The 26,492-nt window shown below is 43.6% G+C and overlaps 1 protein-coding gene across 1 annotated transcript in view; it reads right to left on the bottom strand.

Annotated features, from left to right (window-relative positions):
- LOC307237614 (laminin subunit alpha-3-like) overlaps positions 1-26,492 on the bottom strand; it is a gene marked incomplete at its 5' end in the record, with an annotated part of 66,422 nt that overhangs the window by 8,952 nt on the left and 30,978 nt on the right. Inside the window, 31 exons of the mRNA XM_080010372.1 lie at positions 32-180; positions 285-476; positions 563-714; positions 944-1,114; positions 1,216-1,332; positions 1,416-1,515; positions 1,983-2,124; positions 3,764-3,918; positions 4,164-4,280; positions 4,627-4,823; positions 5,042-5,212; positions 6,394-6,505; positions 6,604-6,714; positions 7,694-7,845; positions 7,929-7,982; positions 8,082-8,182; positions 8,307-8,387; positions 8,547-8,665; positions 9,572-9,685; positions 16,691-16,921; positions 17,000-17,083; positions 17,179-17,280; positions 17,651-17,812; positions 19,403-19,543; positions 20,540-20,684; positions 21,052-21,256; positions 21,828-22,039; positions 22,303-22,418; positions 23,120-23,268; positions 23,825-23,951; positions 24,414-24,612. Coding sequence (XP_079866498.1) covers positions 32-180; positions 285-476; positions 563-714; positions 944-1,114; positions 1,216-1,332; positions 1,416-1,515; positions 1,983-2,124; positions 3,764-3,918; positions 4,164-4,280; positions 4,627-4,823; positions 5,042-5,212; positions 6,394-6,505; positions 6,604-6,714; positions 7,694-7,845; positions 7,929-7,982; positions 8,082-8,182; positions 8,307-8,387; positions 8,547-8,665; positions 9,572-9,685; positions 16,691-16,921; positions 17,000-17,083; positions 17,179-17,280; positions 17,651-17,812; positions 19,403-19,543; positions 20,540-20,684; positions 21,052-21,256; positions 21,828-22,039; positions 22,303-22,418; positions 23,120-23,268; positions 23,825-23,951; positions 24,414-24,612 — 4,380 coding nt within the window. The remainder of the gene's footprint in view (positions 1-31; positions 181-284; positions 477-562; positions 715-943; positions 1,115-1,215; positions 1,333-1,415; positions 1,516-1,982; positions 2,125-3,763; positions 3,919-4,163; positions 4,281-4,626; positions 4,824-5,041; positions 5,213-6,393; positions 6,506-6,603; positions 6,715-7,693; positions 7,846-7,928; positions 7,983-8,081; positions 8,183-8,306; positions 8,388-8,546; positions 8,666-9,571; positions 9,686-16,690; positions 16,922-16,999; positions 17,084-17,178; positions 17,281-17,650; positions 17,813-19,402; positions 19,544-20,539; positions 20,685-21,051; positions 21,257-21,827; positions 22,040-22,302; positions 22,419-23,119; positions 23,269-23,824; positions 23,952-24,413; positions 24,613-26,492) is intronic.

The raw sequence follows: 26,492 nt of genomic DNA, 5'->3' as shown, positions 1-26,492 counted from the left end.
TGAATGTGCGGTTCAGAGAAAGCAAGGTCACCTCTGCAGCTCCACTTTGTCAAAGGTGGCTGGATTGGGATCCGACCCGGTGATGGTTCCGATGTTAATCTCGTACTCGACTCCGTTCAGCTTGTAGATGCAGTACAGCCTGTCGTCTCTCATCGCCATGCCGATGAAGTCTTTAGAAGACTGAGGGAACAGAGTCGGGGACAGAGTAAGTCAAGGCCACTTCGCCCCTCGCCTGAGGAACCACACACTTCGGCCGCCGCGCTGTGATTTGTCTTTTTTCTCACATCTCTGTTGCCGAGGTAGAGCACAAACATGTTTGGCTCGGCGGCCTGCCGGCGTCGCCGCTTCCCGTCTCCTCTCTCTTTCGGCCTCTGCAGCATCAGAGACAAGGACGTGTAGGCCTTGAGGTCATCCAAATCGGTCGGGGGACGCAGCTCCACGTGGCCGTCGCCCATGAACTTCATAGGGACCGTGATCTGGAAGGAGGAAGTGGACGTTGATGCCTGTATCTACGCGGTTATGGATGAACAAACGACATCCACCGCGTCCGCGGAGACCTTACCCTGTTGGCTGCGTCTCGGGCCTGTTCGATGAGCTCTTTGATTTTCTTGATGTTCTCTGTGATGTTGCTGTTTGGGGAAAGCTGCGAGGTGAGGTTCTCCACTTCGAATATCTTATCTTCCAGCGTCGGGATGGTGTCCAGCAGGTTCTTTACTGTGGAGGTCAAAGGTTAAAAAGGATCAATTTCATTCTCACCCGCTTTGGAACCGAGCTTGGTTGTAAATGCTCCAACCAAACCGTTCAAAATTTAAGACAGAAAGGTTTTTGGATATTTCCCAGCTTCCCTTTCCCGCGTTGGCTTGGGAAAGGATAAAAAGCATCTTGCATTCATACGATGCTGTACTTTGATATCGATCAAAGCGGAGAGAGTTGCATCCCTCACCAGACTTGTCCACGTCCTCCATGACGCTGCTCAGGTTGGAATCCAGTTTAGTGACTTTGATCTTGGCCAGTTCGTCGTTTATATCATCCAGCCGGTTCATGGTGTTGATGGCTAGATCGTCGGCCGCGGACGCTTTCCTTTTGGCCTCGTCGATCATATCCCCTATGTCGCCTTGGCGGGCGAGACGGAGAGTCAGAACACATGAAAAGAGACAGTTCACCGAGTCTCACAAACACAACGACGGTTTTCGACGACGGTCGACGATGGTTTACCTCTCTTCACGCTGTCCAGTTCTCTCTGGGCATCCAGGAGGTCCTTCTCCAAAGCCTTCTTCTTGTTCTCCGCGCTTCTCAGCCGATTCTTCTTGGCGGCGAGGTCAGCCGTGGCGCCTGTTGAGGTGAAACAAAGTGATTAGTTTGAGTGATTTGTTCAGCGTCGACGATGAACGATGGCGGTAAAATGGGACACGCACTCCTAATGTCCTTGCTGGCGTCCTCCGCGTCTTTCAGCAGCTTGTTTCCACTTTGTTTCAAGTCCTTGGCTCTTCTCGGCAGGTCTTCTTTTTTCACATCCTAAATGTCGTGAAATTAAAGATTTGTTAATTCCACAAAATGGGAAATGGAAAATACGTAGTGTATAAATACGCACTGCACAGCTGGACACACTGGCAATTTGGAAGGGACAACCTGAGGTCTAGGGTCGACATTTTCTTTCAAATGGAGATTCCTGTAGTAGCTTCCTGTATTCTGGTGCATTCTATCATGTTGTCTGATTCTACTATCTGGCTATACTAGCAAGAGACAATATTTAAGTAATTTCACCCAGAGGATCCAGAAAATGTGAAAGGGAAAGGTGGAGTGGATCTGTATTATTAAGTATTTGCGCGGTGTTAAGAATGATGCGTTGCTATTCGGCCTGGTAGAAAGTGTATATGTAGGTTGGAACTAAAACCCTAAAACTGTGGAGGGGAAAGGGCACAATTTGTGTGCAGATCTATTTCCGGTGTGCCAAATCTTCCGCAGATTCTGAGGCTTCTTACACTGAGGGCCTTGTCTGCCGCATCTTTCGCCTCATTGGCCGCGGCTTCGGCGGCATTGATAGCGTCCGTGATGTTCTTGTAGGCCCCGATGGCATCGATGGCGTCGCGCACGTCGGTGCGACCGCTCGCGTTCCTCACAGCGCTGCCGTAGAGAAGGATGAGGGGGGAGTCAAAACACAAGTCGGCGGCAGGTAAACACAGGTGTCTGGGTGTATCTGCTATGCATAATCAACAACGAAGAAAAACAAACACTGAAGCCAGAGCGAACAGGTCAGCTCCAAAGTGCGCCACGAGTATGGAGCCAAGCCAACGCAAATACTAAATACCTTATAATGAGCACATGCCTCGCAAACTAAACAGCGTTTTCCTCAATAGAGAATTAAGAAGCCTGGGTACTCAAGAGCCAGAAGGTACAGATGAAACATTACTGTAGAAACTAAACTGGAATATTCAACCAGGGGATCTACAGGTCGAAGAGATTGGCAGCCTTTTTTGATCAGATTTTTGATTCATTTTAGAGACTTGGAACCATAGAATGAGTAAAACCTATTGTTTTGGTTCAGAGTTTTATAATTATTTTTCCTCTTGGCATTTTTCTAGCTGATAAAGTCTGGCGCAGAGCAACCCTCGAACCCACAGACATGAATGAAGTGTCACTGGATTTGGGGCAGTTCAGACATTTGGTACTTCAAGTTTGATCCACAGTGGATCTATATTAGGAGCCGGAATTAGTGAAAAACTGTTGCCAATCTACCGAAGTATCCTAACGTTGGTGGAGCGGGGCGGGCTGCGGTAGTGGCCGGTTTGGGGTGGTGGAGCAGGGCGCTTTGTGTCCATTGTCGCTTTATGGCTTTGTGATCATCATCCAATCAACTCGTGTTGGTAGGAAGTAATGCTACGTTCCATGGGAACTCAGAAAATTTGTTTGAACTGATGCTGCGTTTCAGGGGAACGTGGAAAACTGTTAGCTGTTATCTAAACTGTTATCGTGACTAACGCAACTAACCTGGACCCTGTGCATTGCTGCTTGCAGCGGGCTGGACCCTTAATAGTTGGGGTCCAAATAATATTCGGGTTCAACTAATGTATTAATATTAGATCCAAATAACCATATTGGACACCTAATAATTGTTAAAACACCATTCTTGAGGGATATTTAAACTGAACGACAGAAGAGGAACATTCAGTGACATAAGTGCACATTGAGCCAGTCATAATTAGGGTTGGGCACCGAAACCCGGTACCACTATGGCACCGGTTCCTGTATCTACCGGACCGGATTGTAACGCAGATTTCAGTGCCAGTAAAATGCCTTCCACTTGTTACAATATGAAACCATGTTATGTAAGTCCGGTTTCCTATTCTGGATGGTCATTCGCATTCGGAGAGTTGTGCTGTGTAGAACGTATAATGGAGGAGCCGATGCAGCATTCAGTGTAAAATAACTGTAATGTGCTGTGTATCCAAGAACCCAGAAAACTGTAGTATGTACCTAACACGACTAAACTGGCCCTGTGTATTGCTGTCTGTAACTATATTTATTATTATTAATTACTATTACTTATTATTATTATTATTATTATTATTATTATTATTATTATTGTTATTATTAATAAAATATTGTATTCATTTTGTTAGGGGGGGTTGAGAGGTATGGGGGAGGTTGACGGGGTTGGATGTGTCTATGTCTGTTTCTTAACCTAAAAAAAACAAAACATGAAAATATTATAATAATAAAACATTAGAAGCAACATTTTATGAGCTCTACAGAGGACACCTACTCCTGGAGCTCCATGGCCAGCGCGTTGAGCTTCTTGGCGTGCTCCTCCGCTGCCCTGACGATGTCTTCCTTGTTGGCCGCCTGGGAGAGCTCATTAACCTTCCTGGTCAAGTCGGTCTTGGCGCCGTCCAGCTGAGCGGCAAGCCGCTCATACTCCTGCAGGACAGAAGAGAAGGTGAGCTGATGATGCCCAGGAAATTCCAAAGGGCACACAGAGAACAAACATTGATGGTTATCAGTTTGAGCTGCGTGAGGGGACCTGATATCTGGCCAGTGTGGAAGAAGAAAAAGGCACTGGCCAATTAGAACAAATAACGCAATATACTAGTCAACAATACTGAACCCCATACAATAAAATAGAGCGGGAAGGAATATTTTCAAGCTTAATTTGGGGGTTGTACCATTTTCCTGTCGGAGAGCATTTGGAGCAGATCCTCTGTCTTCTGCAGTTCGAGCTCAGCCTTCGTCATATCGTCTTGGACGGCCTTCTTCATTTTCTTTAAGTCATCAATGAGGTTCTGTTGGGAAAAAATATATATTTAATCAATGACATGACAGCAACACCACCCGAGAGAATCCTCTTTAATGTCATCCCACATATAGATGTAGATATGGGGCTTAGCAAAGTCCCGTCTGTGTCTCCTTGTAGGGTATTATGTGTTTCTGTTTTTTTTTTGTATTGGTTACCATCACACGTCTCCTATTCATTTTGAGAAGCATATAAACACACATACATCGACCAAGAAAACGGCATGGAGTAACATTGATATTAAATCATTTCTTGATGGGAGCCCAAGCTGTAACCGTTAGAAAAGCGGTCTCATCATTAACGGACCGGTCTCTTCAATACATCCCTATCCTTACCAGAAGGTCGCCCAATTCCAGTTCGTTGAGGCCGTTCTGAGTGTTGGCCTTCTTCACCCTGTCTCCGGCCTCCTTCAGAGCCAACTCCACCTCCTTAATCTTGGCACCGTAGTCCTTCAGCTGGCTCCGGATCCGCTCTGCTGCCGCCTGGTTCTGGTCACACTGCTGGCTCACGTTGGCCTTGACGTAGTCCAGCACTGAGAAAAGACGGAGAGGAGGAGAGAAGAGAAGATCAGATCGGACGATCTCATGCAAAAAGGCCTTCCAACAAAACTACTGTGGCACCAAAGTGTACTATCAATGCCACTGCTCATGATTTTCTTTATCTGTTTTTTTACGAATGGCGGTACAAAACACATTTTCACTGGGTGGACCATAACGCTTTTGAATCTTGGCAAACGGCGGCGGCCCTCACGTTTCCTGGCCTCGTCTCGCTCTTTTTCGGCGGCTGTCTTCTGGGGTTTGAAGTTCCTCTTCTCCATTTCCTTCACCATGCGCTTAGCCTCCTCCAGCAGCTTGGAGATGTCTTCATGCAAACTGTCTCCACCACTGCTGTCGCCGGACTCCTTCAGCCGGTCCAGCAGGGCTACAGACAGAAAAAATTATTAATAATCCTAATAATTAATTAAATAATAAATGAATCAAGTAAATAAATGAATCAAGTAAATAATATGAATAATAATAAATAGCTGCAGGCAGCAATACACAAGGTCCAGTTTAGTCATGTTAGGTACGCATTACAGTTTTCCAGGTTGTGTGAAAAGCAGCACGAGTCACAACATTAAGGCATGTTTACTTTGAATTATCGATTTGAGGTATCTTATTTTTCATGTGTTTTTTCCAATCACGGTGCACTTACGACATTGAATGTCCTCTTTTGTCGTTTGGTTTAAATGTCCCTCAATAATGTGGTTTTAACAATTACGTCTACGTGTAGCAAACACTATGCAATCCAAAGGGCGCAAGTGACTGGATGTGAATCACTTCCGAGGGACGCTTGGGCTTATATAATTTCGGATGATGATTTCACAAAGGGGCCCACTCCTGAAACGAATTATAAATTAAATTATAATAATTATAATAATAATAATAATAATAATATAAATGAATTAAATAATAAAAAATAATACATTTATTCGATTATAATAAAAAATAATGAAGTTATTCAATAATACATTATCAATTATTAATATATAATTATACATTTTTAATTCATGATCAATTATTAAGGGTCCAGGCATTTTGCCGGATGAAAGTGCCTGGCACACAGCAACCCACGGACACATATGTAGTGTCGTTGGATTCGGGCCAGTCCAGTCATTTATATTTGGAGCAGGAATTTGTGGAAAAAAAAAAAGTTTTTTCTGAAGGACACAGAGACGACGTACCAGAAGTAGCTAAACAAAGGGTTCTGGGTTGGCGGGCGGGGCGGGTTGGGATGGTGGAGTTGGGTGCTTTGTGACATCGTCATCCAATTTGTTATATATGTGCAGGGTGTGGCTCTGGGGGGGGCTTTTGTATGGGGCACAGCGCTGCGGTCTAGACTCCATTGGTCTGTATTGGTTGCTTCGCGTAGGATCTGCACCAGGTCAGAGACGGGAGACAGCAGGAACCGATGCTGCGCTCTATAGGAACTCTGAAACCTGTAATTTGTGACTAATGCGACTAACCTGGAGCCCGTGCATTGCTGCCTTCAGCTATATTTATTATTATTATCATAATTCTGTGGGTGTCCTTATCTAGATTTGTTTAAAACCTTGTCTTTACCCTGGATTTTCTTCAGCAGTTTCTGAACCTCCGCATCCAGATTTTTGGCGTTCTGGTGAGTTTTTTCCACATCTTTAACCGCCTTGTCAGCAGCCGCCTCCCTTTTGTCTGCCTAAATGGAAACACATGCACAGATATCTCACACACCATGCTCACACTGTATCCCACGCCTCCATTTACTTATCTGCAAATAAAGATGGCTCTCTCTACCTTATCTTTGAGGTTGCTGATGTCGTCTTTAAGGCTACGCACGTCCTGTTCCAGCTGAGACACCTTGGGCTTCTGGCTGTTGACGGTGGAGCTGAATTTGTTGACCAGAATCTGCAGAGATAATACAAAATACTTTTACTGACTTGTTTATGGTTAAGTGATACATAAGTATGTTGGTTATTATACAGGTACTCCTCACTTAATGACCTACCTGTTTAACGACCGTTCAGACTTACGACCAGCTCCTGACCAGTGTGTATTGTGTGCTGCGTACAGTACCGCGGCGTGCGTGCTGCGTGCACAGTGCAAGCATCTCATCGCGCATCACCCTTTATTCACTATATACACTATATACACTGTAAACACTATATACACTATATACACTATATATACTTTATATACCATATATACCTTACAGTATACACAATATACACTATATATACTATATACATTATAAACACTATATACACTATATATACCATATACTCTATATACACTATATAAACTATATATACTATATACACTGTACACATCTCATCTCATCACCGTTCTCAGTCTGTGTCGTTCCCGCAGTCTGTCTACACTTATTCACTACACTTGCGTTCGCAATGGCCAAATGATCATTTATCAATATTTCACACACACTATTACTACTTCAAAAGAAGCTCCACTTTTCTCTTCATTGGTTGTACATACACCATAGACACCACCCTTTTCAGTAGCGCCGTTGTATTTAAGAAAAAAAGGTTTTTGACCGAATGTGAGACTTAATAACTTATCTAATGAACCAGATCTGCAAACTCATAAATGAAAGACCTCGTAAAGGCGGACCGCCACAACTACTGAAAGGGAGCGTACAGGTCCCTGCCCCAACCACGGCCGCTGGCATGCAACGATGCGGCCTCTAACATGTGTTGACACACAGGCTCTGTGACAAAATGCACCCAGATCCCTTATCGGCAGGATTCTGGAATGTTTGTATAAGCACACCCCTCCACCGCCGCGATCCCTGCATCTGCGAGTGTTTATCAAATGGATGGTGGTGTTGCCTCCACTCCAGGGCGAAAAGACCTTTTCACCCGTGGTCTACCTGAGTGTCCGCGATGGCCTCCTCCAGCTTTTGCAGTCTCTCTTGGGAGGAGGCGCTGGCTGTGGCGTTGTCAAACTGAGCCTTGATCTTCCCCATCACCTCGTCCAGCTTCTCCAAATCGTGCAGCAACGTCTGGGCACAGCTGTCGCATTCTGGAAAGAGGAGAAGGAGGATTCTCCCAGTCATTCTACTGATCGCGGCTTCGAACCGCGATGGCGCCAGGAGCCTCTCTCACCTTGGCAATGCTCGTCCGTGTTTGTATCTTTGGGCTCCAATGTGTTTGTGCACACTACGGGGATGGAAGGAGAAAAAATGAGAAAGTTAAAGTTCAATATCGCTGACCTTAAATAAAAATCAATCATCTGTGTTCTTGGTCCAATTAATTCACCTCCAGTCCTGGAGTCACAGCTGTTCCCGTTTCCATTGCAGTTGCAAGGCTGGCAACTCCCCCCTGCCGTCAGTGGATCACCGTGGAATCCGGGGGCGCACCTGCGGGAAACAAACACCAGCAGGCAAGAAAAATTGACATTTAAGTATTTTTTAATTGAGTCCCTTGGATTCTTGCAGCTTGGTGTCTTCGCTTCAAAATGCTGCCGACACTGTAGAGGCTCACCTCTCGCATTGGTCGCCTGTGTAGCCTCTCCTGCACACACACTGGATGCCTCCGGCAGCCTCCCTGCAGCCCACCGCAAAACTGGCCACGGGCAAAGAAAAAATCTTTTATAGCACGACTTAAATCCTTGAATCCTACGTGGGATCCTTCAATTTTCTGTGTTTTTTTATTTTTTATTTTATTTTAATTTTATTTTTTACACACACACACACACACACACACACACACACACACACATACCTGTTGGTTGGCACACTGAATGGGCAAGGGCACAGGCGGCATGTCCTCTGCGCAGCGTTTCCATAGTAACCTTCCTGGCAGCGCTCACACTTTTTTCCGGCCGTGTTGTATTGACAGTTCTGGAATTAATCAAGGAGCGCGTTTGTTAATGTCGTCGTTGCACCCGGGGTACAGCACTTCTCTGCGATAAGCCCTTTACGGACACGAGGTACCAGTGCACTGGGATCCGTGAAGGCTTTTTACTGTGCAAAAATTTAAAAAAAGGAAATGGAAATGGAAAGTCCAGGGGGAAAAGAGAAAGATTAAAAAAAATAAAATAAAAAACGCCAGAACCAACACAAAAGAGTGTTTTGATGCATCAAAAGAGGAGCGAGTGTGCTCAGCGGTGTGTGTCGATGTGGCTCTGGGCTCCTCGGGCCCGCATGCAGCACGCACACACGCATGCACGCACGCACGCACGCACGCACGCACACACACACACACACACACACACACACACACACACACACACATACACACACAAACACACACAAACACACACACAGGCCTGGTCTTGAAGGTCTTGCGTAAGACTGAAGGGAAACGCTGAACTTTTTGGGTCTAAGATTTCATCCCACAGCTCTAACAGCCGGAGGGCGAGGATAGAAAAAAACGAGGTGGTTAAAAAAAAAAAAAAAAAAAAAAAAAAAAAGGCGGGTATCGTACACAAGAAACCGGGATTAACTGCCTGTAATGATCGTATTGTGGTTTCTTAACATCAACACCGTAGGGCGGGTGCCACCAGGTTCGCCCGCAGGTGTAAGCCGGAGGTGAGAGGTCTAGACTGTGACTGAGCTGTGGCTCACTCTCGACTCAGATGTGACGAGGTTTTCGATGTGAGTTTAAGCCGTTGGTAAGCCTGCGGTAACCGGATCAGAGATAGACTTTAAAACGTGAAGAAGAGTGAAGAGTGCGCTCACTGTTGACTCAGTGAGTGATTTAGAGGGGGGCGAGGAGTAAACCACGTCTTTAGAAACCTTTCTCACCAGGCATCTCCCGGTCCTGTCCTCGCAGTCCGTAGCCAGGCCGTTGCAGGCACAGGGCACGCAGCGTCCCAGGTAAGGCCCGCTGCCGTCTCTATAGTAACCAGGAATACATTTCTGAAAACACAAAGGCGAGAAAAAAATCATTTGGGATATACTTTGTTGGCACAGCTACGCTTCAGGGATACGCACAGCGCAGTGTGAGACACGCACACACACACACACACACAGGACGTACGCAGTGTTATCATAAGTCCGTTTTGATTGCGGAACAATAATTCATGTCAAACTCAACTTTAATTTAGAACATACTCATAACTCAAATTAGAGATTAAAAAAAACATTCAAAGTGGATGCATGGAAAGCTCCACTTTGGAAGAGGATTCCAAAAGCACTGCAAACGTGTGTCATCATGTAGCGATGAATCCGATCCGAAAAAAGTCACACATTAACACCTGAGGGGCCAAAACGTGCCCTTTGCTTTCAGAGATAAGAGTCTTCCAACCCACACGCTTACAGCCAGAGCCTACAAGCCAAAAAGGCCGGACCCACGGAAAACCCCCCCCCCAAACCTCGGCATCCGCACCATTTACCTCGATCTGGGACCCTGCGTCGGGGAACTGAACGATTTGAGAGCCGTGGTCGTCCATCGACGGGAACTGTACCCACTGGGTTCCCACACCGTGCTGCCAGGGGAACAGCGTCGCCCCGTCGCTCTGCCTATCGTGACGGCGTCTCTCTCCTCTCTCCAGGGGCCTGTGGCCCGCGTTGCACGGTCCCAGCAGCAACGCGGCGCACAGCAGGCTCCGCAGGAGGAGAACGCCTCTCCCCTCGTGCCTATCCGCACTTGTATCTGACATTCCTGTCGTGTAGTCTGGGAGAAACAACGGCGCGCTGCCTCCCGGCTCGGCCTCTTAAGGGATCGGGGTGGGGGGGGGGGACACGCCCCGTTGACGCTCACCTGCCTGAGTCAACGCCGCCGAGTAGTGAGTCCAGTTCACACTTCCGAAAACAAACACTCATACAGTGCGTAGACAGACACAGACACACACGCACACACACCCGCGCACACGCGCACACACACGCACACACACGAGTGCTCTGTATGCATTCCCAAATTTCACAAGAATGAGGGCAGGCTCTTCCTTTGGGGGTGGGCTTTTCATTTTCGAGGAGCAAATAAAATGTTTTGTTCTCTACACTTTGCTTCGTTCGTTTTTTTACTACCCAGGACAAAAATGAATGGCGCTGGAAGAATTACTCTATTAGACCGTCTATTTAGGTAAAAGTACCCCGACACAAAATAAGTCCAGTAAAGGTAAAAAGGACCACATAGACATTTCAATAGATGCCTCGACTCGCCTACGCTGTTTGAGGTAAACTCAAGATTTTATCGAGGAGTGTGTAGGAACTTAAGCGGGAACTCAAATGAACTGTAAAGTATTAAAAGTAAAAGTATGTGACACATCCAGCGAGCGACATATAAACGAGCCTCTCATACAGCATGAAGTGCGACCAACCCTTTTTTTTTATACGGATGAGTGTTCCTGTGATCCTGATCACAATTTACTGGCCCGCACCAGAGTAGATTCTACAAAATAAAAACCCAATAACATCACTCTCAGAATTTATAGACATTCCAGAAATATCAATGTATACTATCTTCCTTACTGGTAGTTACATATTACATACATTATTGTGTATGTGTGTTTCTTGGGTTCTCTTCCAGATGCCTGCAAGATTTGTTACAATTACAACAAAAATGTGTAGCCAACAACACACAATTTATTTCATTATATATCCTCTACAAAAAGTCAGTAAAACCACTAACCATATTTTATTTGTGAATAGGTTTATAAAATACATTACTACTGTGAAGGCAGTTTTCTGTTGATTTACAAAGTGCCATAAAATAATTCTGTTCACCAAAATGGATTAATAATCGTGATAAATAACCGTGACCACAATATCGACGAAAACAATTGTGATTATCATTTTAGCCATAATCATGCCACCTTACTTCAGAATGATAACCGCTGTTAGATGCAGTGTAGGAAACCCAACTACAGTCGCAAAAAACACCGCCGGATTATAGAATTACACTGTAACCGGGCTGGAACAAAAACAAATCTCTGCAGTCACAAAACACACTGAACAGAGAGCCAAAGCACACTCATCCATTGGACTTGAACGCTGGACACCACGTATTGCTGCCTGCAGCTATTTTAATAAGCATTATTATTATAATTATTATTAGCCACATGGCTAGAATCCTATTGTTTTTGTTCAGATTTTTCAAATTATTTTTCTTCTTGGCATTTTCCAGCTGAAAGTGTCTGGTGCACAGCGACCATGCCAAACCCGCCTCATATGAATGAAGTGTCGTTGGATTTGGGTCAGTTCAGACATTTTGTGGTCCACGTTTGATCCACATCGATCTATATTTGGAGCAGGAATTCGTGAAATACCGTTGCCAATCTACCGAACATTGGCGGAGGGGGGCGGGCTGCAGTAGTGGAGTGGGCCGCTTTGTGACATCATCATCAATTTGTGGCTCTGGGGGGGCTTTCACATGGGGCCAGGTGCATGGTGTGCTGCGGTCTAGACTCCAGTGGTGTGTATTGGTTGCTTTGTGCAGGATGTGATCGAAACGAGAGGGCTGAGACGAGAGGGAACTGATGCTGCGTTCTATGGGAACTCGGAAAACTGGAACTCGTGTTGGTAGGAAGTAATGCTGCATTCCATGGGAACTCTGAAAATTGTAATTAAGCTTGATAGAAAGTGATGCTGCATTTCACGGGAACTCGGAAAAATGTAATTGTTGTTCTAACCTGGAACCCATGCATTGCTGCCTGCAGCTATATTAATTATTATTATTAGTATTATTGTTATTAGTATTATTATTATTATTGTTATTAATAATAATAATAATAATAATAATAATAATAATAAATATTATTATTATTGTTGTTATTATTATTAATAATAATAATAATAATAATAATAACAATAATAATAACAATAACAATAACAATAACAATAATAATAATAATAATAATAATAATATAGCTGCAGGGAGCAATACACACGGTCCAGCGCATTCATTTTCGGTAAGTATTTCAGTTTTCTTGATTTTTTTGTGAAATGCATCACAATTAACTTTTTTCCTTTTTTTTAAGAATTGTAACTGACCTTGAAGACTGGATTTTTTGACAATGACTTCTTTATTGTCTTAGATTTTCGGCTATTTTTCTGCACCTGAAGAACAAAAATAACTTATGTAGTTACTTTTCATAACAATAACAATAAATTCATTTAATTTAAAAAATATATATTATTTTATTTTATATGTTAGTGATGTATAATTCTAAAATTCAGTTTAATAGATGAATTGTCTATATTGTAATGCAGACAACATTTATGTAACTTTTACATTAATTTGCAATTAGAATTATTATGGAATCATTTGTCAAGATCACAAACACTTTCTGCTTTTTCATTACAGTTTGTTAAGTACATTTTTTTTAGAACAATTTTATACACGATGATGATGTTTATTACAAGAAAAGTATTACATTTTTTATTTTAAACTATATCTTGACATTGTTGTAACTTACCTTGTTGCATTATACACACCCAGGGTCTCTGTGATGGTAGATGTTGTGTGTCGTATACATCAAAGTTATGACGTATTTACGTTGATTTACGATAGCAGTTTAATTTACCTAATTTTTTTGTAAAGTTGAGTTCAGTTACTTGGATTACATTTTCAGTATTGTTTCAATGCTATATGAAAAATGTTGTGATATTTCTGTGGGTAATTACCATTGCACGACTTCTATTTTTCTGACGCCACGCCGGATTTTGAGTCGCACATTTCAGTGTTTTCAAGGGACACGCCGACGACATTTTAAGGATTTTTTCTATTCTTTTTTCATTTATCCAGCAAAGTAATATGTAATAAAGTAATATATCAATCTAACAGATCTACTTACATCTATCAAGATTCAAGATTCAAAATTCAAGAGGTTATTTGTGACATACATATACAGTACATATGGTCCTACATATATGCAGTGAAATGTCATGACACCCGGTGATTACACACAATAATCTCTAAAAATACTAAAATGTGCGTAATCAACACGAGGCGCCGCGCAGGCGACCACAAGGGCAATTCTGGGTTTTATAATTGTATAATAGTGTTAATTGTTGTGTATTAACCAGGTAAGAAGCTAGACGTAAATCTATAGTTTAGTAATTTGTAAAGACTCCATAGCGACTCTACCCCGCCCAAAGGACACAGTCCAACTGGACATTCCCAATCGGAATCTGTACATTTCCAGTAAATAATATGATGGTGTCAGAAAGCGTCTAACTGTAAAGCTCCTCTTGTTCGTTTTGGAACGAGATGTGTGAAATGTCAGTTAACCAAGACCGACTGAATATTTCAGGTCAAATTTGTCGGTTTTTCACTAATATCTGCTCTGTATGTGGATGGATTTCGCTGAAACTTCAACTACGAGGTGTTTGTATGTTATACCGAAGTTGGTTTTCCAAATAGTTTTAGGCTTCGAAATTCCGCAATATTTTTCTCGAACGGGCTGGACCCCTAATAATAATAATTAATAATTATCCTAATAAATAATAATTTACTCAAGTAAAGTAACAAGATACATGACCTTGAACTGTGTTACTTTCCACCCCTAAAAAAACAACAAAAAGCGAAAATTTCAAATGTGACAAATGAAAGCGTAATTATGCATCAGCAGATGTGGCTGCAGCAGGATTCTTATTTGATAAGGGTGAAACAGTTTATCAGTGTGGATGCATGTCTGCACAGGGGTGTGGTTCATAGACAGTCGGTGTGAGTATATCAAAAAAAAAATTTCTGAATAAAGTGTGAGACATTTCCAGACGGAAAACACACTCCTGAATCACCATTCGAACACAGCGGACACAACTGGGTGTGTCCGCCCTGCCCAAAAGTACACACGCACACACACACACACACGCACGCACGCACGCACACACACACACAAAAGCACACACGCACACACTCACAGACACACATTGAGACGGTTGAGCAACAGTCATGTTGCCGCGCCCTGTGAAGGCACCTCGCCTTGTTCTGAGCCCTCCAGGTACGTTTTACCAATTTCCGTTGGTTTTATCCTGTGTGCTCACACCTGAGGAGAAGATGGTTCATGTACACATACACGTGCTGAGATGGACGCCCCGGAAAACAAAACATTATTTTTTGATATTTTAATTTAAAATAATTGAATTATTGCACAACTTCCAGAATGTGAATATGTTGATACAGAGGTGTTAACTGTTAATGTTTGAGGTTTATTGCCAACATCTGTTGATCTGTCATACATTTTCACATTTTTAGGTTAATTTTTCTTTTTTCGTTTTCTCTTATTCTATTTTCATGGCTTATATTTAATGCTGATCATTACCATTTTTTTCTTATCTTTGGCTTTATTTTTCTGGTTCGCTGTCAGGGTTTATCCCCTTAGTTATTGTATAAGACCAATTTTTCCTGTTGTTTAAGTTGTTTAATTATTTTCTTTTTTGTTATTTTTCAGGATATTTTCTATTTTCTATCCATCTATCTATCGATCGATCGATCGATCGATCTATCTATCTATCTATCTATCTATCTATCTATCTATCTATCTATCTATCTATCTATCTATCTATCTATCTATCTATCTATCTATCTATCTATCTATCAATCTATTCATTCATCCATCTAAATTTGTCCATGTAAATCTTATTACATTAATAAAATTCAGCCCTCTGGGAATCACATAGAAAGCCATATTTACACACGGTTTAGAAAATTGCTGAAATTCTAATTGGATAAGAAGTCCTTCACGTGCACAACAAAGATTCCAAAAACAAAAAACTTCAGACAAAAGCTTTCCTTAGCAACCACATCACCAAAATGGATTCCATCACACCTAGATGGGCTCTGACCCGGCCACCGTGATCACCGCAGTCTAATCACTGATATTATGTCTGCATGACTGTGCAACATATCCCCCCTTGGGGCCACAGACTCCCGGGACGGTATTTTCCAGTACATTCCACCCACGGTTCCTCAGCTGATGAATTCTTTCCCCCTCTCCGCGCCTAACCTTGCTCACCTCAGGGTGGGGCGCTTTGGCTTTCGGGCGTGTCAGAACAGCCCCCAAATAATTATGAGGAGGAGTTCTGGCTCCACTTCAGATGACAGCATGGTGTTTCACTCAGCACCTTTTGGTGTTTCACTCCTCCCTCCCCTACTTTGCCTACCTCGTATCTCACACTTGACAGCTTGTCCTGTAATCCGCCTTCCCTTTCCCTCCTTCTTCCCCCCGGAGGCCTTTCCCTTTCCCGTGTCTACACGTCGCCCCGCGTGGAGACCCCAAAGTGCGGGGTCGCTCGACATTGACTGATGGGTAAATAACGTAGCGAGGAACTAAAATTTACTGAATAAATCCTATATTCAAAATAACCCTGGGGGCTAGTTTTTCAATAATGACCGGCTGGCTGCACCTTATCCTACTTATTACACGGCTACTTACTTAATATAGAACGCTTTGAGACAGAATTTGCGCTACATATCACAAAACCTATTCACAATTATTAATGTGAAATTGGACATGTCCACATCAATGACACATCTCTTCAAGTATTCCATTGTAGTTTCGACGTAGCATCACAAGATGTCGCCGCAAGCATTAGTATGTAGGCAGAGCGGCAGGTGGAGAAGTGGTTGTCCATGACAGCGGTCATTATCCAGAAATAACTGACCGCTGACTGCCGCCACTGACCAATCAGAATTGAGTATTCCACAGAGACATTTTAAACAACATTTCAAAAATAAACTAAATCCTATATTATCCCTTCAGTTTTTGTGATGTGGTTTAACATCCACAAAAGTAGACAGGAACAAAAGGAGCAATATAACTAAATAATAAATGAATAAATAATAAATGGCAAGGACTGGCAAGGAATGGCTACTCCAAAAGCAGGGGCTGATAGAAAAGGTGGAGGACCCCTTCATCAACATCAACATGATCATGGTCTTCATCAGCACAACACGTGAGGAACCCAGTTCGTCCTCACCTGGCAGGAGTCTCCGGCGTACTGCGGTGGGCAGGAGCAATGCTCCACGGTGCTGGCGGGGCCTCCAGCCCCCCGCTCCATGGCCCCCTCCAGGCCCACCTGCCCCAAGCTGAGGCGCTGGCTCTTGGTGAAGTACAGCGCCCGCAACCTCAGGCCCGCCAGGCGCACCAACACCAACATAAGCTCCTCTCTGGACACGGGCCTGTTGGTGACAGCGTGGCGCCAGTTTCCCTGGACACAACATAGAAGGAGATATTACGGAGGGACTAATTTATTTTCCTAACGTGGAAAACATGTGTCGCGCTCTACCTCCACCAGGTGGACTCGGCCGTAGTGCAGTCTGTCGGGTGAAGGGGGCTGAGGAGCCACGTGGATTAAGGTCATGTTGTGACCCTAGGTGCACAGAATATCAGAAACCACTGAGTAATGTTTCATTTGGTGAAAAAAGACAAACGTTTTGTCACTGGCAGCCATGAGAATCTACACACAGTAAGTACGATGTCAGGTCCGCTGTGCATCAGGCTCATGCCTTCGCTGGGAATGCCAAAGGATTTGGACTGGTAGGTAAGGAAGCCACCATACGATGACACCTGAGGGAGATGGAGGAAGCACTGAGAAATCACCTACTGTATCCAGAAAGACGACAGCCCCATATTAAAAATATAATAATATCACTTCTCTACTGCTATATTGCTGTACTTTAGATATATAGATACATATTTTACTATTACATACAAGAATACACAGAGAGTAAGAAAAATACAAAGTAATCTATATATACATATTGCATATATTATACAGTATATACGAATATAAATAAGAAATAAAAATAAGAAATGCAAGTGCTACTGAAAACAGGTGAAAAACCCATTAAGTACATGAGATCCACATGCCACAAAGGGCGCCAGGAAATCAACTCCAAAAATAAATGAAGAAGAAAAAATATATAAGAAGACTCACTCTGTCTCCCAGGTAAGGGGGTGGCGCCACCCAGTGGAGCACCTGGACGGCAGGGGGGAGCTCCTGGACGTCCGCCACCAGGGTGTCACTGGCCCGGTTCAGCGCAGACAGAACCTCTTCCTGGTCGGGCTTCTCCAGACGCCAGCCACGCATCTCCACCATCTGATGACACGGAAAGAAGGATAGAATTAGCAAATGTGGAGAGTGGAGAGCTGTTGTGCTCTTATCCTGCTGTGTTATTCCATGTGACACAGAACTGATGGAGTCTGGTTCCTAAATGCTTCAAAACAATATTTAACGTATTGCTGATTTTTTTCTTGTTTATTGTTTATGTTTAAGGTTTATTATTATTATTTTTTATTGTATTTTTTTAATGATTTATTTTATTATCATCAGGTTAATTCTATATTTCTAAATGTTTTTATTTTCTCGTGAGGGGTCTATTGTTTTTCCTCTGTGTTTTATTTATTTTTTTATTATTTTATTATTTTATTATTATTATTTTTCTCTGCATTTTTTATGGTTGTTAAAAGTATCTGAAACACGGCAACCGCAGTACGTACAGACATGGTTGAGCTCTCCTTGGAACCGGGACGTTTGAGACGTCTTGTGGTCTTAAGTTTTCGATCAATGTCGATGTACATTTGGAGCCGGAATTAGTGAAAAATTTGTTTCAAATCTACCGGAAGTTGAAAAACATTGGCGTATCCTGATTAGTTTGAGGAGCGGGACATCATCATCGTGGTTGCTCCGCCTAGCGTTCCATGTTTTTGTGCTTGTTCGAAACGAGAGACACGGCAGCCAATGGTGCGTTTAACAGAAACGCTAAGAATTGTAAATCGTGCTTTCACTGAACCCTGAAAACTGTAATCGGTCACAGAAGGCATTTTCGCACCGCAGGAACTTTGCCATACTTCTAAGAAGTTTTGGAGGACCCGTCTCTTTTATGTCCGCACTGCAACATCTAGGAACGGGCATAGTTCTTAAAGCGCCGTTAATAAGGAGCAAGGACTAACGGACACAACCTTCGGTAATTTAAATCCATGGTGATTGGTCCAGACGTAAGTCCACGCTGATTTGTCGAACAAATGAGCCAATGCAGCACCGGCAACCACCATACTTAAAACATGGCATACTTAAAACTTCCGAAAAACATTATTAATAATAATAATAATAATAATAATAATAATAATAATAATAATGATAATAATAATAATAATAGACTAAGAATTGATAGATTAATAGAATTGTGCATATTATGGCGTGATATGTCTGTTTTCACTGCATTTACAACACTATCTATCTATCTATCTATCTATCTATCTATCTATCTATCTATCTATCTAGCCATCTATCTAGCCATCTATCTATCTATCTATCTATCTATCTATCTATCTATCTATCTATCTATCTATCTATCTATCTATCTATCTAGCCATCTATCTAGCCATCTATCCATCTATCTATCTATCTATCTATCTATCTATCTATCTATCTATCTATCTATCTAGCCATCTATCTATCTTTCCTACACAACTGCCATAAAGGAACGTCTATTCAAAATTCTTTCAATAGATGTTGTTTTTATGCATGGAACAATTCCATTCACCAACTAAGCTCCATAAGCATACGATTTCCAAAGGCAACCGATAACATGCAGGGACAGGAATGAACAGACACACATACACACACACACACACACACACACACACACACACACACACACACACACACACACACACACAAACACACCTTCCCCCTGCGTTTTCCAGAGCTCTGACACTGGTCAGTGGCGCCGAAGCAGAAGCAGCGGGTGCAGCCGCTGGGGTTGGAAGGGTCCAGGTGGAAGGAGCCGTCCTTACAGCTGTCACAGCGGACGCCCTGGACATTCCTCTGTGGCAGCAGAGTCGAAACATGAGAAAAGTCGCACAAGCAGAGAGGGGCGATTTTAGGAATGAACCAACGAACCAGGGATCTCTGCAGATATCAGAGAGTTAAATTGAATGCTTTTTAAGAAATGTAAGGTTTTGGGACAAATCATCCCTCTCTCCCTTATGCTGAGTTCAGACTACGTTTTCACACGCCGACAGGTTTTTGGAGATCGCTGAGCAAAGCCCCAGCTCAGAGGAAAATGATAGTGCACTACCATGAGCGACGAGCGTTTGGTGTGAACTGCTCACAACGCAATCCGACTGCTCACCGAGCGCTCACCAATGGCTCGCAGAAACCCGTGACACATCAAGAAGGTTTAATATCTGGTCGTGTTGGGATCGAGTCGGGAGTGACGCAACGGGCTACAGCCAATGAGAGCAGACGGAGTGATGGGGAGGGGAGGAGTCGAGAAGAACATACCTATTTTACGTTTCCTCTCCAGGTTTTTAACATATTTCTTATTTTAATTCTGCTTTTATTGTTTTTGTTTTTTACAGAGATCAAGAATCGAATAAAAGATTAATAATAACGTCGCGGGCATGGTATTGCGTCATTTCCGGTGTCACTTCTCACGTGTGTTTTTTCGTGACAAATCGTAGTTTGGAGACCCTACAGACTCGTCAGGGTTATTCCTGGTGAAAGACGTTGTAATGTGTGAGCCCCTGTCACCGACCAGTCATGTAGTGTGAAACCACAACGACTGCAAGATTCCCCATCACAAGAAAGATAGTTGTGTAGTTTGAACAGTAGGATCTGACGACTTTGAAAGTCGTGCTGAAATTAAGACAGCATCAACTGAAATTAAAGACCATTTCAATGACTTTTAAGATTTGAATTTAAGACTTAGGAAGATTTAGGAATTTTAAGCCTTTTTAAGAACCTACAGACACCCTAAAACAGTGAATATAGCTGTAGCTATCGAAGGTTACGGGTTAAGTTTAAATTCAAGCGGCCTACCTTGCAGAGACACCGCCCTGTGTCCGGGTGGCACACGTCGAGCGTTGCGCCGCCTTGGTTACAGTCGCAGGGAACGCAGTCCGGGAAGCGGAAATAACCTGCATCACAGCGCTCGCACTGCCGCCCCCCAATCCTCGGCTTACAACTGGAAAAAAAATTAAATAATAAAATTACGACAACTTATAATAATAATAATAATAATTGAATATATTAATAAAAAATAGATATACTAATATTATACTAATAAATAAATGTACCTATACCAATATTTACAGGAGTTACAAAGTTCTGTACCATCAATGTACACAAAATCACAAGCAAAGGGTTACATTTACTAAATAAATTAGTAAAAAAGAGAGTTAAATAGGACAAAGGAAACATATACAAGGTGTTAAAAAGTAAGTTAAAGAAGGTTACAACTTGACATGATCTGCTTCATAACCTCTTGGACGGTGGTTTCATGGCGATAACGTGACGATACACGGGTAGATCTCGAATCGTTTTCCACTCACGTGCACTGCCCGGTGGCGTGGTGGCAGTTGGGTCCGGCGCTGGTTGTGACGCCGCTGGGGGAGCAGTCGCAGCCCTCGCAGCCCAGCAGCGGGTGGTAGCTGAATGTCTGGTTCTCACACACGTCGCACGCCGGCCTGATGGTCTGCGGCGGGCAGATGCAGCGCCCCGTCACCTCGTCGCACAGGCGCCGGCCGCATTCGCAGGCTGCGGAGCGGGGAGAAAATAACTCGGATTGAAGCTACATTGTGACTAAATGAAATGCAAACGTACATGCATAGACAATTTGATATCCGATCGAGTTAGTTTTATCTACAGAGCCGTTTAAAAAACTAAAGCTGTTTTACTCCAAAGTGCTTCACAGAGGGCAGGCACAAAGGAAAAAAGGCACATTTTAAACTCTAGAAAGAAGGCAAATGAACAGATTCAAAAGTACGTTTTTCCAAATGTGTACATAAACAATGCATATAATTAAAACACAACATGTACAGGGTGCTTTCAGATAGGTGATGGGTGTATAAAAGACATAAAACTAGAAGTGTGGCTTAATTGCTCACATACGCAAGAGAGTAAAACTGTGTTAATGAACTGTGTTTAAAAGAAAAAATGAATCATTTTAATATGTTTGATGGCCAGATCATTGTTATTGAGATAAGATTTCAATAAAATGAAATGCAGGTAGACGCCTACGTGCGTACACCGTTCGCACGAATCAGAGGCATGAAGCACGAGCATTTAGAAAAGGCAAGAGAAGCTCCAGAGTCAAAGGTTGACGCACGCCTGCAGTGGGGGAAGCTGTAGTATCCCGTGGCGCACTTGGTGCACTGTCGCCCGATGACGTGCGGCTTGCAGGGACACTGTCCTCCCGCCGGATCGCAGCCGGATCCCGTGGAGCCGGCGGCGTCGCAGCCGCACGGCAGGGCGCCGTCATTGTAGGCCGCCACCAGAGAGCGGGCGGAGTCTCTGCAGAACTGGGGGGAAGTCCTGGGGCTGCGGGGAGGAAAACGGAAATGTCGGACGGTTTCATTCGAAGACGGGAAAGGTTTGCGTTTGTTCATCACATAAACCAGAGGGCGCTGTTTACAAAAACATCCACCAGGGCTGGAATATGGTTCATTGTGGAGAAAAAGTATGGTTAACCATGAGGTCAAGCAATATGAATACATGACAGTATACAATAAATACACACTTTATGTACAATATTACGTTTCATTTGAGGGTGCAATTCCATCTGAGGCACAGTTGATACCTACTCAATATAGAAGCCCTCTCCTCTGCACTGATGGATAAAATCTGCAGATGTGTCCAGTGGCTTCCGTTTGAGGAGGTTTGGGGAGTAACTGCTGTCACCCACCACCAACACGTAGTCCTGGGGCAGAACAAATCACAGCAAACGCCGATAATAAGAAATAGATTTGCCGTTCCTTGTTTTGCTTTGAATGTTATTATGACCTAAAAAGGCTGATATGACCCATATATGAAAAAAAACACAAAACAGTTTAATCTCGTCTGAAGAAGGAACATGAGAAGTACAGTAGGTAGATTGAAAGGCATGCTGAGCTCCAAGAGTTCAGCTCTAATAAGGCACTGTGGCACTGCCAGGTAGAAAACAGGCCTCTCATTGTTGTTGTCATTGAATTAAGTGTCATAAACAGTGGAGAAAAAAAAAAAAAAAAAAGATCTTAACATACCAGACGGTCTATTTAGTTCAGTTCCACTCAGGAATGTCAGGCAGAGTTTTCTTGATACAACAACGGGACCTGTACTCGTAAAGTTGTGTCGTCTTTGTTGACTCGGGGACTGTAAACTCAGCCCGCGGCGCAGTGCAATATTGACACACCTTCCCACTGAGGTTTTAGGTCTCTACATAGATCTAGACATATGTACATAATCCCCTGTCACTTGTTCATTATTGCTATGTCTATTTTAAATTCCCGTTGAATGTGAGGCTTGTACGAGCCTGTGAGCAACCGTGCTGAATAACCTGTGTGCAAACATATCTGGAGTCTGATTCTCAAGTTTCATTCATTGCCCTTTATCTGTTCACTGGTTACGGTGTGAACAACTGACCAGGATGAGGGTCTTCCCGGGCGGGATCTTGACCACGATGGTGGGACGTTGCCGGGTGTGGCCATCGAAATTGAGGGCGATGCGGTTATCGGCGACCACCACCCCCCGGCAGCCGGATACGCTGGGGCAGAAGGAGGCGTTGATCAACCCTGTGAGGGAGGAGGTCGGAGGTAAGAGAGCAGAATAACGGAGGAGGAGAAATCTGCATGCCGCGCCATAATCCAAGATTCAAGATTTTTTATTTGTCACATACATATACATACTTCCATACATATATGCAGTGAAGTATGTATATGTATGTGACAAATAAAAAAAATCCGACCCTGCCGTTCATGCCACGAGGGGAACTGCGTCCGAGAGCTTTGATCATCTTGTCTTGAGCCGGTGGGGGCTTAGTCCGCTCTTCAAAGGGAATCACCTTCTTACGGTGAACATCACACGCTCAGAACAGGCTTTCGCACTCACTGCCAGAGTAAACAGCTCCTATTAAGAGAGGGTCCTGATAATCTCACTTACTCTATTCCCAAACTTCCCAAAAAGGAAATAGACGCAAACAAATGTGACATCAGTCTTTGGACCCCCTGAAATACCTTCATGGAGCGCTCGGGGGCTGCGGACCCCGGTTTTGGAAACCCTGTTCTATTCCGTCCAATAGCAGCAAGCTTTCTCCTCCTCTCCCCCCTTCATTCTTGCTGATCAACTGACCGTTCCAGGTGCGATCTGCATCCACCCGGACCTCAACGGGATAGGAGATGTGCTCCGGTTGCCGATAATGAACCACGACTACATACTGGCCCGGGAGCGGAACTTCGGGATTGAAACTGATCTCCGTCTGTAAAGAAGTGTGGGAGGAAGCACTAATCACTAAACGGAATTCAAGAGACGGAAAATGTTTCAAAAGAATAATTCTGATTTTTTTTTGGTTTTATACTGACCCCTCGTGAAGCTAGGTTTCATTCAGCAGTCCAGCCTTTTTGCCATGCGAGTAATGGGGGACAAATCCACAACCATCTTTAAGTGCAAAAACTCACTCCACATTTTCTGCAACGTCAGACTGATGTGGCGTCACGTTAGCTTTGCCAGCAATGTGGAGTGAGGTTTTGAACTGAACGCATATTGTGGATTTGTCCCCCTTTGCTTCCATTGAACTCCTGATGGGAGGACGGAGCCGCGCGTCCAGTACCGAGAAAAAACTACTGTTAGGATGAAACTTCCCTACCTACTACATGAGGGGTGAGTATAAAACACAGATAAACCTAAAAAAAAAAAAAAATGTAATTCTCACTGATGATACCTGAGGTGATTTCAGCAGCACTCCTTCCCTCGGGGGGTCTCCCAGAGGTAGGAGCCCTGACTGCCGTCTGCGTCTCCACTCCTCAGTCTCCCTCTGTTGGGGTACAGCAGAGGGCGTGGTGGACGGGTGCCCGTCGCGGGCCGCGTCCAAAACCCAGGCTGCGGTGGGCCTGTCGTACCGACTGGCAGCACAATACTGACTGGAAACACAGAGGGGCAACAGAGTGTCCAGTTTTAAGCCCAGTTTGAAGTGTTTGCCAAGCGGTGCTAACAGTGGAACAGTGGCCGGGCAGAGGTGGTGACCGATGGAACGACAATAATCGCTAATAATCCTCTTTTGGAATCATGACATCCTCTCAGCTATCACATTCTACCGCGCGGACGTACAGAAATACCATCATCACACACACTTGTACCTCCCCTCAATCCCTTCAAAAAGCTCTAGTTTTACAGGCTAAAGCTCTGATCCGCTGAATTCCAGCCACCTTGACGCCTAATCTGCACTCCCTCCTTCTCACAACCCATTTCCACATCTTTGCTTTGCTTGTATATATACTGCATATATATATTTATATATTTATTTTTTGCTTGAAAGGCATATACAGTGGTACCTCGACTTACGACTGTAATTCGTTCTAAAAGAACGGTCGTATGTTAAAACAGTCGTATGTCATAGCAATTTTTCCCATAGGAATTATGAAATCATGAAGGGTGAAAGTAAACAAAATACACAGCACAAACACAGTAAATATGAAAAAAATATCGATAAGCCACGAACTACGTGCACACACGATGTAGGTCACCCTGCTGACTGGCCGCCGACGCGCCAACTGCAAATTTCCACGGTCGTCTCTTGGAGCAGTCGGTCGCAAGTTGATACAAATTTTCACGACTATCGCTACTCATATCTTGGATTAGTCGTAAGTAGATGCAGTCGTAAGTGTTGCCACCTAAATATTTTGCTTACAGCCTAATAATAATAATAATAATAATAATAATAATAATAATAATAATACTTGCTGGCTAATATAATAAAATATATTATAATAATACTGCTGGTTGACACTGTTTTTTGAGTGAGTGACAATCGAGGGAAAGTGTTTAAAATACCACTGTGAAATAATAATGACAGTAAATCACCAGCTTTAGGCCCATGCGAGGCTGTAAATTCGAGGGCGGGGTGCTTGACCTGAGGACCCATCCAGCCTCAAGTAGTAAGTGACTTCACCGGGCCAGAAGAATGCGCGCAGTAACAGTTGGAACACACAAATATTTGTCCAAAACAAAATGCAGGGAAACCTCTGGTCCAGAAGTGTTATCTCCTAAAATAAGGGCGTGGAGGAGCTGGGAGTCATCATTTTCTATTTTCATGGGAACAAATACATGCGTTAATAGTATTGGTAGTAGGGTATCAAAACCTTCTGTGGCATTCACTTCCAGATTCCAATGCTTTGGTTTGTTTTGGGAGGTTTTTGCACCAGTGAGCCAAGAATAAAACTAAAGGTATGTTCAGTAAGTAATGTGTCAATGTTTTATCAGTTTACTTTAAAGGGACTTATTTGGGGTATTTTCAGCATTAAAAATCACTTTTATTTGGGAAAGTACCATTAAGGTGCCGATATCTGAGTGTGGTGTGGGGATCGTGTGGTTTGAGCAGCCACACATGTCCTGGGTCTAGGTAATTGGGGGCCCAGGATCAGAGTAGCTGCATACCTGCTGCTCGTTGGTTGGTCTAACAAGCAATTGTTTATAGTTTGTACCTTGATATGCTGTCTATGCTCTCTATTTTCTGCTGTCACCTTTTTGCTGCTGGAACGATGTAAATTTCCCCGTTGTGGTACTGATAAAGGTTTATCTTATCCTACCTTATCTTAACAGGTAAAACCCCCATCCCCACATACACACAGGAAAGGGGCCCTTGTCATGATACATCTCCATCTGCTCCGGGGCTTATTCCCACTAGCCCACTCTCTACAATAAACTGGTGTGTTTGAAACCCCGTCGTCTGTGTCTCTGTGCTGGAGGTCCCTGAAAACGCCACTTGGGTGGCGTGTGGTAGGCAATACAGCCACACTGGCAC

The sequence above is a fragment of the Zeus faber genome (assembly GCF_960531495.2).
Source record: "Zeus faber genome assembly, chromosome: 12".
Lineage (NCBI taxonomy): Eukaryota > Metazoa > Chordata > Actinopteri > Zeiformes > Zeidae > Zeus > Zeus faber.
The sequence above is the reverse complement of the archived record's forward strand: the minus strand, read 5'-3'. Positions and strand labels throughout refer to the sequence as shown.